General features: G+C 41.3%; 1 protein-coding gene across 7 annotated transcripts in view; it reads left to right on the top strand.

The window, feature by feature from the left end:
* Positions 1–16176, top strand: part of LOC126458414 (protein Mpv17-like) — a 304656-nt gene that overhangs the window by 100170 nt on the left and 188310 nt on the right. For 4 of the 7 annotated variants that reach the window (XM_050095443.1, XM_050095440.1, XM_050095441.1 and 1 more), the window contains exon 1: positions 13424–13562. The exons of 1 other annotated variant lie outside the window; for it this stretch is intronic. In XM_050095443.1, coding sequence (XP_049951400.1) covers positions 13483–13562 — 80 coding nt within the window. In that variant the 5' untranslated portion in view covers positions 13424–13482. Of the gene's footprint in view, positions 1–13423; positions 13563–13825; positions 14552–16176 lie in introns of those variants that run through there. 2 more of the 7 variants (XM_050095444.1, XM_050095442.1) reach the window with 1 other exon arrangement.

Here is a 16176-nt window from a genome sequence, read left to right as displayed (position 1 = left end):
AGTAATTTGTTAACATCGAGTATAGATTTAAGTGTCAGGAAGCCATTTGTGAAAGTATTTGTATGGAGCGTAGCCATATATGGAAGTGAAACATGGACGATAACTAGTTTGGACAAGAAGAAAATAGAAACTTTCGAAATGTGGTGCTACAGAAGAATGCTGAAGATTAGATGGGTAGATCATATAACTAATGAGGAGGTATTGAATAGGATTGGGGAGAAGAGAAGTATGCGGCACAACTTGATTAGAAGAAGGGATCGGTTGGTAGGACATGTTCTGAGGCATCAAGGGATCACCAGTTTAATATTGGAGGGCAGCGTGGAGGGTAAAAATCGTAGAGGCAGACCAAGAGATGAATACACTAAACAGATTCAGAAGGATGTAGGTTGCAGTAGGTACTGGGAGATGAAGAAGCTTGCACAGGATAGAGTAGCATGGAGAGCTGCATCAAACCAGTCTCAGGACTGAAGACCACAACAACAACAACAACAACAACAACAAGGAGCTCCGCTCTCTGAGTGGGGGACCTGTGTGGCGACCGCACTGCAGACACTGGTGAAGGTCAGAACTGCAGCACAACCGACACGAGCAAATGGTGCTCGGTATTCGCGCGACCCGTGCACACAGCTTTTCGGTTACGCTAAATTTTGGCAACAGAACGTCGCGCGGTGACCCGCATGGGACAAGGCAGGCAGGCAGTGCGAGCTGGTCAATGCGGCACGACACATGTGTCCGACCTTTCTCGCCACAGACCACGTACGTCGAGCTAACGCGACTCCCCACAAACGTGTGCACAAGGTCTTGCGCGTTCGCTCATTTCACGGTGCGTATCTGTTCGTTTCGCTGTGCTTTTTCTCCCGTCGGCAAAAGTCACCATGCTCACCATCACCAGGTCGCGCCGAAAACTGAACTTTTGGAGACGTGGCCTTTGTCTCGTGCGGTCCATGCGGTCGCCCCACAGCTCATCACTGGAGTGTATACCTTCCAGGATCGGTGATCAAGCCATACCGCCAGTGCAACGCGCCTATATGGACGTACGTTAACGATAAACGTTGTCTGTACTATCTTGCAAGGTGTGGAAAAACAACTGTGTGTCACAGACACAAACGGCTCTCGTCATTTCCCATCACCAAGTCTCTCCCTTGAACATAGTGCATGGGCGCGGCAGTGAAGCCAGTTCACTGCACGTTTATGACTGTAAGTGGTGATAACTTCGATCGCATTTAGTGGTACAAGTATAGACATCAAAGAGTCTGCAAGTCATTTAGATTTTTTTAGTACTTTATGTCGTTTGAATTTGTTTCTACCACTTATAAAGAGATAAATAATTATTACACATTTCTAACAGAAAAAGCACCTTAGCATGATGGAAGCCTGAAGAATTCTGTTGCTGCTTATGCCAAGAACTAAAAAGTTAGAAGTGAATGAAAATTGGTCAACAGATTCGTTGCTTCAAACATCAATATTTTCGCATATAATGTCCAAGGAATGATACAAACTGATTCTGCATGTAGTGCATTTGAGCGATAATTTGTCCATATCTCAAGATATGATACTGTTTTGAAAATAATGCACATTGTAGAGCACACAAGGAAAAAATTCCGTGAGGCCACAGTTGCTTTTGAAAATTTAATAACAGATGAAAGTCTGCTACTTTTCACAGGAAGGCTTTCATCTAAGCAGTGTATGCCAAAGAAACATAGCCGTTTTGGTATTAAAGTTTTCGTTCTTTTTGGTGTACAAAGTAATTATATTCTAGATTATACAGGGTGATTCAAAAAGAATACCACAACTTTAAAAATGTGTATTTAATGAAAGAAACATAATATAACCTTCTGTTATACATCATTACAAAGAGTATTTAAAAAGGTTTTTTTTCACTCAAAAACAAGTTCAGAGATGTTCAATATGGCCCCCTCCAGACACACGAGCAATATCAAACCGATACTCCAACTCGTTCCACACTCTCTGTAGCATATCAGGCGTAACAGTTTGGATAGCTGCTGTTATTTCTCGTTTCAAATCATCAATGGTGGCTGGGAGAGGTGACCGAAACACCATATCCTTAACATACCCCCATAAGAAAAAATCGCAGGGGGTAAGATCAGGGCTTCTTGGAGGCCAGTGATGACGTGCTCTGTCACGGGCTGCCTGGCGGCCGATCCATCGCCTCGGATAGTTGATGTTCAGGTAGTTACGGACAGATAAGTGCCAATGTGGTGGCGCTCCATCCTGCTGAAATATGAATTGTTGTGCTTCTTGTTCGAGCTGAGGGAACAGCCAATTCTCTAACATCTCCAGATACTGTAGTACAGTTACAGTAGCACCTTCGAAGAAAAAGGGACCAAAAACTTTATTGGCTGAAATGGCGAACAAATGTACAACTAAATGAAACTTTATAGCTCCCTTAATTCGCCGACAGATAGTGCTTAGCTCTGCCTTTTGTCGTTGCAGAGTTTTAAATTCCTAAAGTTGTGGTATTCTTTTTGAATCACCCTGTATTATCTACACTGGTGCCACCACAGAAATACACTACTGGCCATTAAAACTGCTACACCAAGAAGAAATGCAGATGATAAACGGGTATTCATTGGACAAATACATTATACTAGAACTGACATGTGATTACATTTTCGCCGGCCGGAGTAGCCGAGCGGTTCTAGGCGCTTCAGTCTGGAGCCGCAAGACCGCTACGGTCGCAGGTTCGAATCCTGCCTCGGGCATGGATGTGTGTGATGTCCTTATGTTAGTTAGGTTTAAGTAGTTCTAAGTTCTAAGGGACTGATAACCTCAGAAGATAAGTCCCATAGTGCTCAGAGCCATTTGAACCATTTTTTTTTTTTACATTTTCACGCAATTTGGGTGCATAGGTCCTGAGAAATCAGTACCCAGAATAACCACCTCTGGCCGTAATGACGGCCTTAATACGCCTGGGCATTGAGTCAAACAGAGGTTGGATGGCGTGTACAGGTACAGCTGCCCATGTAGCTTCAACACGATACCACAGTTCATCAAGAGTAGTGACTGGCGTATTGTGACGAGAGTTTGCTCGGCCACCATTGACCAGACGTTTTCAGTTGGTGAGAGATCTGGAGAATGTGCTTGCCAGGGCAGCAGTTGGACATTTTCTGTATCCAGAAAGGCCCGTACAGGACCTGCAACATGCAGTCGTGCATTATCCTGCTGAAATGTAGGGTTTTGCAGGGATAGAATGAAGGGGAGAGCCACGGGTCGTAACACATCTGAAATGTAAAGTCCACTGTTCAAAGTGACAAGAGGTGACCGAGACCTGTAACCAATGGCACCCCATACCATCACGCCGGGTGATACGCCAGTATGGCGATGGCGAATACACGCTACCAATGTACGTTCACCGCGATGTCGCCAAACACGGATGCAATCATCATGATGCTGTAAACAGAACCTGGATTCATCCGAAAAAATGAGGTTTTGCCATTCGTGCATCCAGGTTCATCGTTGAGTACACCGTCGCAGGCGCTACTGTCTGTGATGCAGCGTCAAGGGTAACCGCAGCCATGGTCTCCGAGCTGATAGTCCATGCTGCTGAAAACATCCAACTGTTCGTGCAGATGATTGTTGTCTTGCAAACGTCCCCATCTGTTGACTCAGGGATCGAGACGTGGCTGTACGATTCGTTACAGCCATGCGGATTAGATGCCTGTAATCTCGACTGCTAGTGATACGAGGCCGTTGGGATCCAGCACGGCGTTCCATATTACCCTTTAGAACCTACGGAACCCATATTCTGCTAACAGTCATTGGATCTCGACCAACGCGAGCAGCAATGTCGCGATACGATAAATCGCAATCGCGATAGGCTACAGTCCGACGTTTATCGAAGTCGGAAACGTGATGGTACGCATTTCTCGGCCTTACACGAGGCATCACAACGTTTCACCAGGCAACGCCGACCAACTGCTGTTTGTGTATGAGAAATCGGTTGGAAACTTTCCTCATGTCAGCACATTGTAGGTATCGCCACTGGCGCCAACCTTGTGTGAATGCTCTGAAAAGCTAATCATTTGCATATCACAGCATCTTCTTCCTGTCGGTAAATTTCGCGTCTGTAGCACGTCATCTTCGTGGTGTAGCAATTTTAATGGCCAGTAGTGTAGAATCCAGAAACGCTGACTGGGGAAAATTAGCGTGATGTTGTTATGAGTTTGTTATTGCCACGCCATTTATTTAGACAACTGGTATTCGAACCCTGAATTATTCCCATGTCTCCACCAGAAATTTATCAATCCTATTGCAACAGTGCACAAAAATAGGAAACATTTGCCACCATTGGGTGATAAACTGAAGAAAATGGGAAATACAATTCAAGTCCTGTGGAACACTGTTGGCACTAAAATGGATGGAAAACAAAGAAGTCTGGATGCTCCACTGTAAATGGCCCAAATTTTGTTGAAACTGAGAAGAAGGAACATAAAACAGGTCAAAATAAATTAAAACCTATTTATGTAATTAGCTACAATTCGTCAGTGCATGTTGTTGATAAGACAGACATGATTTTAAGTTCTGTAGACTGTATTCGAAGTATCATGAAGTGGTACAAGAAGGTTTTCTTCCATTTGACTAACCTGTGTGTGCTGACCACCAAAACAATTTCTGAAGCAAAAAAGAAACAGAACACAGCACCGGCGAAATTCCACTTCGAACGAATCCACCCATTTGCTAGATAGATTTCATGGACAAACTTGTAAGACTGAGATCCCACATACACCAAAGCATGAAACTCCATTTAGACTGCAAAATAAAGGAAGACATAATCCAGAAAAAGGTTTCCCAGGGATGCTGTGAAATATGTGCTGCTAATTCAAAGTGAAAAATGTCACGCATTAGCTGCAAAAAGTGTGATGTTGTTCTTTGTATGGTGGCATCTTTTGAAAACTATCGCACACTAAGGAAATATTAGGTGTATTAAATGCAAGTTTCACCATCAGCCGCTTTCTTATCTAAAACCCAAATATCGACCGGTTTCAGTTGCAAACCATTTTCACAGACTAGGGTTAAAACAGTTTAAACCACATCATCACATCCATCATTGCTTTAATAATGGCCACATCTGATATGCAGAGCATGTCATGAATTCCAGTGTACCACACAGAACTTCTAAGGGAAAACATGCGAATGACATGGGAAAACAAAGCAGTAGTGAAGAGAATGTCAGAGGTGTAAGTCAAGAAGCAGCTAGAATCTCGTCGAATTTTTATTATGGATAGTAAAATTTAGACGTTAACTGCAAATGAGCCAATAGACTTACCGTAAAATGAGTTACTCCAAAATTTTTCCTTGTTTAATTTTGCGTCAGGGTACATAAGACAATTTGCTTTTAAATTTCAATAATCATTTTTTATTCCTAATTAGAGTAAGAATTGCTCGTCCGAGTTTTGGGAGTCTTCGTTAGCAACTGCTCACTTATAAAACCCTAAATCTTGAAGCGTATTTGTCCAATGTTAATGAAATTATAAGCAATATATTGTTAGTGCAATTCTCAAATTACTGAATTTACAAAAACAAATACAAAAGTTATTATCAGTTTTCTATGGTTTCAATTTCACAGCTCAGCATCGAAGTAGAAAGTGTTGGTGCTGAAGTCCTCTTCCGTGGTTATCAGAAACTGCTACCACCTGATCTCAGTGTGATACTGCTTTTATACAGTATAATATCGAAGAGTGGTTGCAAGCACAATGGACTGTATGATGCGCCGGAGGTTCGAGTCCTCCCTCGGGCATGGGTGTGTGTGTTATTCTTAGCATAAGTTAAAGTTAGTTTAAGTAGTGTGTAAGTCTAGGGACCTTTGACCTCAGCAGTTTGGTCCCTTAGGAATTCACGCACATTTGAACATTTTGACTGATTAGCCAACAGCGCCGTGTTTCCTGCCGTAGCCTCCAGCTGTCGTCGGGTAAACGTGGATTCACATTTGACAACGTAACTGTCGAGTCAGTCACGTCAAAACATTCTCCTCTGTAGGCAAATGGTGGCATTCACACACGCCGTCAACAGAACGTCATCGACACATCATGTCACGTCAAGGTTTCTCGAGAAGGATGTTTCGACGCGCCATTGACGGAGTCACGTGATATTTCCCTGTTTTTGCCGGCAAGTAGCACCTAAATATTTGTTTTGTTTAGTCACCAAAATGGGCGATGTAGACAAACCTTAGACAAACTATCAGCTGCTGCTGTGGTGCTATTGGGCGCTTAAATCTTGAATTTGTCTTCATAGATTTTATTTGTATCTTGCTTAACAGGTTAAAAAAAACTGTTGTTTAGACATTCTGAAATATTTATTGAATGATGTCTGTTCCTCTTCCAAGTCCTTCTAAAAAAGTTTCGAACTTCCCTCCACAGTCTCGAGTTTTAACATTTTTTTTCTATCACAGACTCTTTTTGCCATCTGTTCCTGTTCCTCGCCATCAAGCGCAGCAACAATCATTGCAAGCTCTTTTAAACCAAATTTCGGCATTTTATGACGAGCTACCATGAACTGCGAAATAGCGCCTGCGGGCTTTGAAATAACTAAGCGCCCCCCAACTCAAGAAAAATGGTTCAAATGGCTCTGAGCACTATGGGACTCAACTGCTGAGGTCATTAGTCCCCTAGAACTTAGAACTAGTTAAACCTAACTAACCTAAGGACATCACAAACATCCATGCCCGAGGCAGGATTCGAACCTGCGACCGTAACGGTCTTGCGGTTCCAGACTGCAGCGCCTTTAATCGCACGGCCACTTCGGCCGGCCCCCAACTCAAGAGTTGAAATATTATAAGTCTTGGCTGGTTTCTTTATCTAGGGGATAGGATACGTAGTTGACGCATTACAGGCCAAATACTGCTGAGTCTACAGTATACTATAAGAATACACACATGAATCAAGTGGTCGAAGGTTTCTATCATTCGGCAATTGCGAATTATGAATGTAACATATAAATTTATAAATGAAAGATTGCAATTAAATAAAATCTGCAGGTACTATCTTAACGACTTTAAATGGTGAGTACCATAGTAGAAGTATTTTTGAGAATGCAGTATATTTCTGCAAAACACTTCTTGGTGTCGATGGTCCAGCAATTAAATAAAATGTAAGCTGAATAACAGGGAAACAATAGATTCCAAATGCACGAAATTAGTTACGAACAACAACATAGCTCGCGAGACATTCACTTCTAAACGCACACTACGTCTTCACTGCAGAAGCCACGGAAATCTCACAAGTGCACAGGTCAGCACTCCGAAATATTTCTATCCTCCGCGACCACGCACAAATTGCTCCACTGTCCAAGTCTTTCCGCGGACTATGCGTCCGTCGCGTCCAGTGCCCTACCCCAGAACTTCCCGTTAGTGATGGGGAGCTCGTGAATGAGTCGTTCAAATGAACGCTTCACTTCAGTGAAGTGTGAACTAACCACTCAATTTCAATGAACTGGTACTTAAAACTCTTCACAGGTAGCACAGTCCACATTTTTTTTCTAGTTCACTCACTCTCTTCCCCTCTCCCTCGCCACTACATCGGCGCTACGTCACTCATTCTCTCTTCACTTCAGTCCTTCCTCTACTGCCTGTCGACGAATCGCACGGTGTTTGTGGGGAATTATTGGTTTCGGATGGGTTGTGGGCGTGAGGGGCGAGGGGAAGGCAGCGTCAAAAGCTGCTTCCTGCAGTGCTGACAACATTACTCTTGACTATTCGTGCAGTTATACTTCGCGTCTACGGGTAGCCTACCGTTGGCAACGCTTGCAGACAAATGAATATTAAAGATACAAACGAAGAGGCACGCACAGCCAACATGAAAATAAAATGCTTACTTTGTGAGTGTGGAACTGGAGCATGCGTGAAACCCACGCTTGAAAGATAGTCGATCATGTAGGAATGTTTATCTCGTACACATTTCTGAAATAATTACACTAAATGTCAATTTGAGAATTGTCCTAATTAAATTTAAAAAAATATATATTTATAAATAAACACCAACGGATTTGGCGAATGTTCAGAGATTTCCGTTTAAAACCATGATTTGTTCCACTTTTTTCCTGTCAGGTGATTTCTTCTGTCAGTTATAAGGTGTCCTGTCTTCGAGAACACTCTTTCACACGGCGTGGAGGTTGCAACAATACACAGTCGTATTTTTGCAAGTTCAAAGAGCGAGGAGTATACTGACAGCCGTTCAGACCACCACTGAAGAGGATTGCCTTGTCTCTGTAGCAGGGGCTCTTGAAATATTTGTCCACTGCCACTACTGCAGCAGCTCTCGGGTGTGGATTACTCTGCAGCCTGGAAAACACTTCATCAAATTCGAGCCAGAGACTAGAAGTAGATTCAGTGGTTGGAACTGAGATTGTTGCAGTAGCAGTGGATGTGTTCGTCAGAAATTTCTCACAGTGCATGATCTGGTTTGATTTCACCTTCTCAGCAGAATTTTTATCAGAAAACCATGTAATTTGAGCCGAGGTTCCAATGAAGTTGCTTCTGCGAAAATGGGATTTTCCTCTATATTTCAAAGTCGTTGTTTTAGGTCTTGAGATAACTTTTCGACCATCCGTTGCATGTCTACATGAATTTCAGTGTTATTAACAAACCTGCAACACCATTTTTTCAACGAGCGACTAAGGAGTGTAACTTTAGAAGCAGTGACAACATTTTCTCTTGACATTTCCTCGGTGCAGTCTTCGAAAACTTTCAATATGTCACAGGCTTGTGTTACACTTGCAATGTCTCTGCAGTCAGATTTGGAAGATCCGAACATTTCAGAGTGATAACTGTCATTAGGGAATTCTTAACCTTGATTATTCTTCGCAGCATATCATAGGTTGAATTCCATCTGGTAACAGTGTCCTGCAAGTGTCAGAACTGGCTCTTTTAACTCTTCCTTCATCTTTTTCAGTTTCGTGCAGGCCTGCGAACTTCTTTAAACAAATTCAACAATTGTTTTTACTTTATTCAGAATGGGTTGAATGTGCGGAAGCCCATTCTGATCAATTAAATTGAGTGTGTGTGTGCAAAGCAGGGGATGTGTTTCCAGGCTGTGAATCTTATAGCTGCCACAATATTAGCAGCTTCGTCGCTAACAACACACACGATTTTTTCTTGACTGCCCCATTCCCTTGTGACATGTCGCAGTTCTTCAGAGAGTTTTTCTGACGTTGCCTTTCGTCGTATTTAAAAGCACTCCAGGGCTCCAGGTCTTTAAAGTAGTGTGCTGTCACCGACAAATAACTCTCATTCGTGGTTGAGGTCCACCCATCTACTGTCAGCACAACCGCTTCTGCAGAATTAATTTTGACTCTCACAATTTCTTTCATCATGGCGTACTGTTGTTGTAGTGGTGTATTGGTAATGGTCTTCCGAGCTGGCATTATGTAAGCACCATTTAGTTTGCCTACAAAACTTTGGAAATGTTTGCTTTCCACTTTATTGAAGGGCAAATAATCCTTTACCACAGTCTCCAGAAGTGAGAAATCTATCTCCTGATTTCTTTTGTTCGAAAGAGATTTCGGAAAATACATAGGTAATGTTCCGTGATATTGATGTCTGCTGTCTGATAATGAAGTGATACTGTTATTTTCTAGCACCGACTTCTGTTCGCTTCTGGCAATTGCTGATGTTGGTTCCGGATTGTCCGGGTAATTTGTCCAAGAAATATCGAAAGATGCAGGAGCAGGGGGCGCTATGCGCCTGATTGACAATGACACTGTTGGATGCAGCACTCGAACATGACGCACTAGATTAAATGTATTTCCTCCTTTATATGAAATACACTTAGAACAACAGTTGCACTTTGCTTTCCCATCACCTAAATCGGCGAAGAGACCACAAATTTCACTACTTTTACAAAAATAAAATCTACAGGAAAACTTCTGAATAATTACTTAACGTAGGTATATAGAGTTTGTGACAGTGGTAAACATGCTCATTCTATTTTGGATTAAATTTTAAAAGGATCATAAAATTGGACTGCATTTTGTTGGTAGCTCTAGTTTTCAGTCCATGAATACAACAAATAAGGTTTCACTTGTCAGATAAAGACTTTTTTGGTCACTTCATGAGGAAACGTCGAGCAAGATTAAAAAACCTTCTTTATATGTGACAGGCTTCTCTGTTTATCTTTCCTTTGTCCCATTCGACCATGTTCTGTTTAAGTTAACTCATTGTCAGACGCTGTAAGAGCGTAAAACGATGCGTGCACGTTACTGCATAGTTCGGCCATCTGTAGGTAAAATTATGAAGTATTACGAAGCTTTATTGTACGAGCAAGGCAAAGCGAGCGTAGTCACGGCTGAGCGGCGAAATGGGCAACTTCGTCAGGTTTCGGTACTTCATGAATGAACTACTTCATTTGAACGCTTCACGGCAAAGAGTGAAATGACTGAAGTAGTTCATGGGAATGAACGAGTTCGACCCATCTCTACTGCCCTGCCTGTTTCCTCTCCCGTACTCGCTTCCATCTAGTGGTGGGCAGGAAATCGCGTATCTGTTAGAAATCACAGTGACTGAGAAGTCGCAGATATCACAATAACAACTTTACAGAACCTAACTGCGATTTCAGTCACAGTTAGCAGTCGCAAGTAGTATTTCACAATCAAAGACGTGAGCCATCTATTGGTCGAATTTAGCACTGCTTTCTGCGATTTCAGTGACAAGTCGCAACTAAGAGTCGCAAGTAGCAACTAAAAAGCGCGGTTAACAGTGGCATCTGTTGGCCAAAGTTTGTACTACGCTCGTCTCTGCGATTCGCAGTCGAGTCCAACTGCGATTTCCGTGACAAGTCGCGACTAATAAGAGTCGCAAGTAGCAACTAAAAAGCGCAGTTAACAGTGCCCTCTGTTGGCGAAAGTTCGTACTACGTCCATCTCTTCGATACGATGTCGAGCCTAACTGCGATTTCCGTGACAAGTCGCAAGTAGCAACTAAAAAGCGCAGTTAGCAGTGCCATCTGTTGGGGAAAGTTCGTACTACGTCCATCTCTTCGATACGATATCGAGCCTAACTGCGATTTCCGTGACAAGTCGCAAGTAGCAACTAAAAAGCGCAGTTAGCAGTGCCATCTGTTGAGCAAAGTTCATACTACGCTATTCGCTACTGAGAAACTGCGGTTTCTGTGACAAATCGCAACTAAGAGTCTCAAGTAGCAACTAAAAAGCGCAGTTTACATTCTTTTCCTAGTGCCATCTGTTGACCGACGTACGTACTTCGTTATGAGAGCTTTCCATCTAATCTCACCATTCACGAGCGCTGTGATTGGCTAGAGCGCTCGCGCCATGTCTTCAATCCAACGTACATTCACAAACATATTTAAACACACACGAAATACTGGAGCTACATTTAAATAACTTGAAATTAAACAAATATTCCTACGGCTGGACTATAAACACGCTCTAACACACATTATTAAATACATAAGCAACTAAATAAAAATATACGGTATCAAAAGAAAAGATAGGCCAGCAGCCTAAAGTCTCTGTCCTTTCTAAAACACTTTAAATATTTAACCATTTTCTTCATGAATAGTATACATCGGTTATAAACAAAGACATAGATGAATAAATATATTTATAAGCATGCTGCTACCGTTTTTTCGTGTAACTGTGGAGTACTTATGGCCTGGCGCGATCGATAGTAATCGGCCACTTTGATCTCCAATAACTCATGCACTATTTAAGTTACATGCCTGTAATTCATACCAAATTAGGTTTACACTAATAGCTTTCTAAAGACACGGCGATCGACAAAATCAGATGAAGCGTTTATATTTTGCAAATTCGTTGCTGGGTGTTACTTGTATAATTTACCGTCAGATGCTAAACTTTAAATTAATAAAGATATTGAAAATCTGATTACACCATCAGAATCGTCGTGCAAATAATAGTACTGTATATGTTTCTTTTTAAGGCATCATGATTCATCTGGCTACTGTTAATTACTGTACGAACTGTGGAAAGTCTACCATTAAGGTTTCACGAAGTCCGGCATCTTTGGCACTCCCGGCATAGACATCTCCTTCATCGACAATCGACACAAATCACCGTCGTCGTCACAGCGGAATTCCCAGCCACGCGGCTAGACTATGCGCTGGGGTTACCCCTCTCGTCCGGCTAACGTATGGCACCACGTGTTTGCTAACGAGCTCGGCCCTGCCGCGCGACCCGAGCGGTGGGCGCCAACTCTGAACTTTAAATATTTCCAGGGCGCCGCAACTCGCCCGTTACCACACACGCTTCTCGTGGGTATTTTATTAACCAGCTGCAACGTCACGATGTTCTTTCGAAGTTGATGTGCCATGTGATGTGAATGCTCAGGAGTTCCTCTGACGGTCGACGCTCAAAAACTTGACGGTGATGTTCCAACAAGTGTGAATCCACCTTAAATCAGCCGTCCGCCGGTGTGGCGAGCAACACGTTCATTCCATCAGCCAGCTGGGCAGGCAGGATGCTCAGGTCTATCAGCCACATGGAGTTATGCCACACTAAGCGTTTTTAGTCTAGTGTCATTCGAACGGTGAAACAAACATAACAAGCTTAACAGTGCAGTCTGCGAACACAACATTGGCAAGACCGATTTCTTCCATTCTATAACGAGTATTTATTTACGATTTGCATGTGTGTACATAGTCTGCTCGTACTGCCCAGAGATTGTCTGAACAGAAATTTCCAGGTGTTCTAATCCCGAGTCATCATGAAATTGACAAATTAATGAATAAATTTTGTGTAACGGGAAAAGTTAATGACAAGGAGTGTCATCTCGTTGACACTGCACACTACCTGGAAAATTCCCCTAAGAAGTCTCTTACACATATTTCACTTTTAAAGCAAATTTCTTGCACATCTGTACACAGAGCTGCTAAGTTACTTGGACTAAGGCCCTGTAAAGTAAGAATAGCGCAAGAACTTAAACCTGGTGATCCCATGCATATGGTTAGCTTTTGCGAACGGGTTTTCAGACATGTGCATGACGGTGAACTGGATCTTTATCTAATTGTGTTTTCAGACGAGGTCTTGTTCCATTTGCATCGGTATGTTAATTCCCAAAACTGTTGACAGACCTATTCTGCTTCTCGAGAAACCCCTTCACGACCAGAAAATAGTGGTGACACAGTAACAGTCCTAATGAAACAGGTAACAGTGAAATATAAGTGCAAAACATTTTGCAACCCGTTTTTTCAATGAAATGAGTAAAACAGAATGAAGCTTGGCATTTTTTCAACAAGATTTGGGAAGGGCCAACACAGCCAATGTTCGTTTGTACGCAGTTCACGTTGTGTTCCATGACAGAGTCATAAGCAACAACATCTGGCCCGCTTGAGGTTCCGATTTATCTCCGTGTGATTTCTGTTTGCTGGGCGGGAAGGGTTGGGGGCACTTATGCGATAAAGTGTACACAACAATTCCGCAACGGTACAGGAACTCAAGAATAATATCTGCAAGTCAATTAATTCTATTTCCCATAGAGAATTCAACCGTCTGATGAATAATTTTCTTGAGTTGATGTCAGAAACGCGTGGAAACTATGGCAGGTTATTCCAGCATCTTCTTATGTGGCATTGGTGAGTACGAAATTTATTTGTATATGTATCAAATTTAATACTGCGGTTCTAAACATGCGACTCGTCATCTGATTCGCTGGGCAACGGACAGATCGCTGCACGCCATGTCCTGCGCCGTGTGTGCGGTCATCAGATAAATGGAACACCCTGTATTATGCAAAGAAAGAGACTGAAATAGTTACAAAAGAAAGCAAGAAAGAAAGAAAGAAAAGAAAAACACCTTGTACCAACAGTAGGCCTTCTGAAGTCAATGGCGTATCGTATCCGGATATTCACAAATTTCTTCCAAATGGCTCGTTTGTGGACACATGCTTATTGGAACGTTTCTGTTATCCTGTACTTCTACGCCTATCAATTTTTGTTTTTAAGACACACCCAGTATAATACGAAGTGTGCTGTTCTACGGATGAATAAAGCAATCAGTCATGTTCAAGGTTTCATCGACAGCGGTCACGGAAATGGTCTTACTTTGTTGTCCTTAATGATCATACTTTATATTGTTCTGTATTTCATATGGAATGTAAACCAAACATGTTCAGAGTCTACGGCGGATAATCAAAATTTTATCCGCAATGTATTTGAGATGATGTTGCACTTGAAAAGAAAGAATGACACATCTTTGACCGAGGAGCTTTGTGATGAAAACTGGTGATTTGCTGTTGTGGCGTGGAAGTTTAAATAAATGCTGAAAAAATTATATATTTATATATATACACGTTTTGTCGCACTGATTATTGTTTTATTTTGCATCTTATAAGTCTTCGCGTGCGGATCGTTTCTGACTGACCCTTAGTGTTTTATGTTTTGGATATATTACTCTGAGGAAATGTTCTCTACAAACATTGTTGACATTTGGCGTCACTGTCATTATATCATTTGAAACATTTATCATGCCATTTAGACGGAGTAAAGCGTAAATTGGTTGCCATAAGATCATCCGAAATCCTAAGGCCCATTATGTTGCCCGTGAGTTAATTTTCTGTAGTGAGGTATGTATATGGTTTATAATATCTACCTATAACATGAGGCCAAGAGTATGAATTGATGTCTCGAAGCGTTTACAGTAGATGACTGATAATGTTTCTGTAGTAATCTTTCTTATTGAAAACATATCGTTTGTGTGGCTGTTTGAATTCGTTTCCGTTTAAAGACAACTGTTACGGGAACGTAAATGGCCACTAATTTAGTTAGCTGAAACTGAGTTCAGCAGCTCGTTACTAAATGTGATTTACCAGTGAAGTTCGGAACTGTCTTGTGGTTTGTGTTTATTTTCAATGACTCTTATGGCCGGTTGTACTTTTTAGAGTGAGATAATCGAAATGACTACATAATAAACATTTCCTGTTCCTGTGCATTGTGCTGACAGTTATTTACTAAATCTCACTTGATGTTCTGTATTCCCATAATGACCATAAGGCTAAACCTCAGGTTATGGGGAAGTTGCTTCTGTAGTATACCGCACAAACAACAATTTTTAATTGCAGGGTGCTGCTGTGTACTGAGGACACAGTAGGTACTAACATTTGCAGTTAGTAATAGATATGAGAATAAAATTGTACATTGGGAACACACTAGATACTTTAACACTTAACGTTAGCAGTTAGTGATAGATATAAGAATAGAATTATATCCCGCTCATTGTGGTATACTAGCTACTGCAGTTTACTTATCACTGCATTGTTCCTGTAAACTGTACTGCACAACTATACTGTATTTAAAGAGTGATCCCGTTGGCCAAGCAACATGTATTGATAACCAAAAAAAGTTTGCCGTAACGGACCTGTAGCATAGCCTAATGTTTATGCGTATTTAGGCCTACTGCACTTTTCTTCATAAAAAGTAAAACTTAGAGATAAATTCAGAATGCCTGTATTAGATTATGGACAAGTCTCTGGCGAATAATTTGATGCATATTATTTATAAGTAATGTACATAAAATACAAAAAATGGAAGGAGGAATCCAGTACATAACTTTTATGTTGTTGTAATGATTACTTATTTCCGGACAAATAGTCTCAGTTAAGAGACCACCTTCATGTTGTGGGTTAACACTGAATTAAATTTTACTGCATTTACTGTAAACTAATGTGTTAAGCTGCAATTTCGTACATCTTCTAGGTACTCATTTATGTACCAAGAACATTCCTTTTACTTTGTGCAGGCTTACTCCGTGAATTGTAGATAGTAACTTGACATAACTTGGGTAGAAATAAATATGTGGGTTACACAATATAGTTCTTTATTACATATGTAACAATTATGCAAATTTACAGATGACTTTTACAGTATAGCCTTACTAGCTTAATATGTGAATGAAAGCTCTATAGAATTACCATTCTTACTGCACTAGTAGGATACAGGAAACAGGTTTCTAAATATTTATGCTATTTATAGGAGGCATGTCTAAAGAGAGATATCATGTTTAGTTTATTATTTAGTAATGTCTTAGAATTTTAGTCCACAATCTGCATAAAATTGTAAGTAACTTCATTCTTTCTTTATTAAGCTGTGACAAAGGCTATGTGTAAAACGTGATAAGCTGATTTCATCCTTTGTGCTATTATCAAGTAATCATACAGATCAACAGAAAAAAAGAGGGAAAAATTAATGCTCG

This window comes from Schistocerca serialis, chromosome 2 (assembly GCF_023864345.2).
Source record: "Schistocerca serialis cubense isolate TAMUIC-IGC-003099 chromosome 2, iqSchSeri2.2, whole genome shotgun sequence".
NCBI lineage: Eukaryota > Metazoa > Arthropoda > Insecta > Orthoptera > Acrididae > Schistocerca > Schistocerca serialis.
This window is presented reverse-complemented; position numbering and strand designations above follow the sequence as displayed.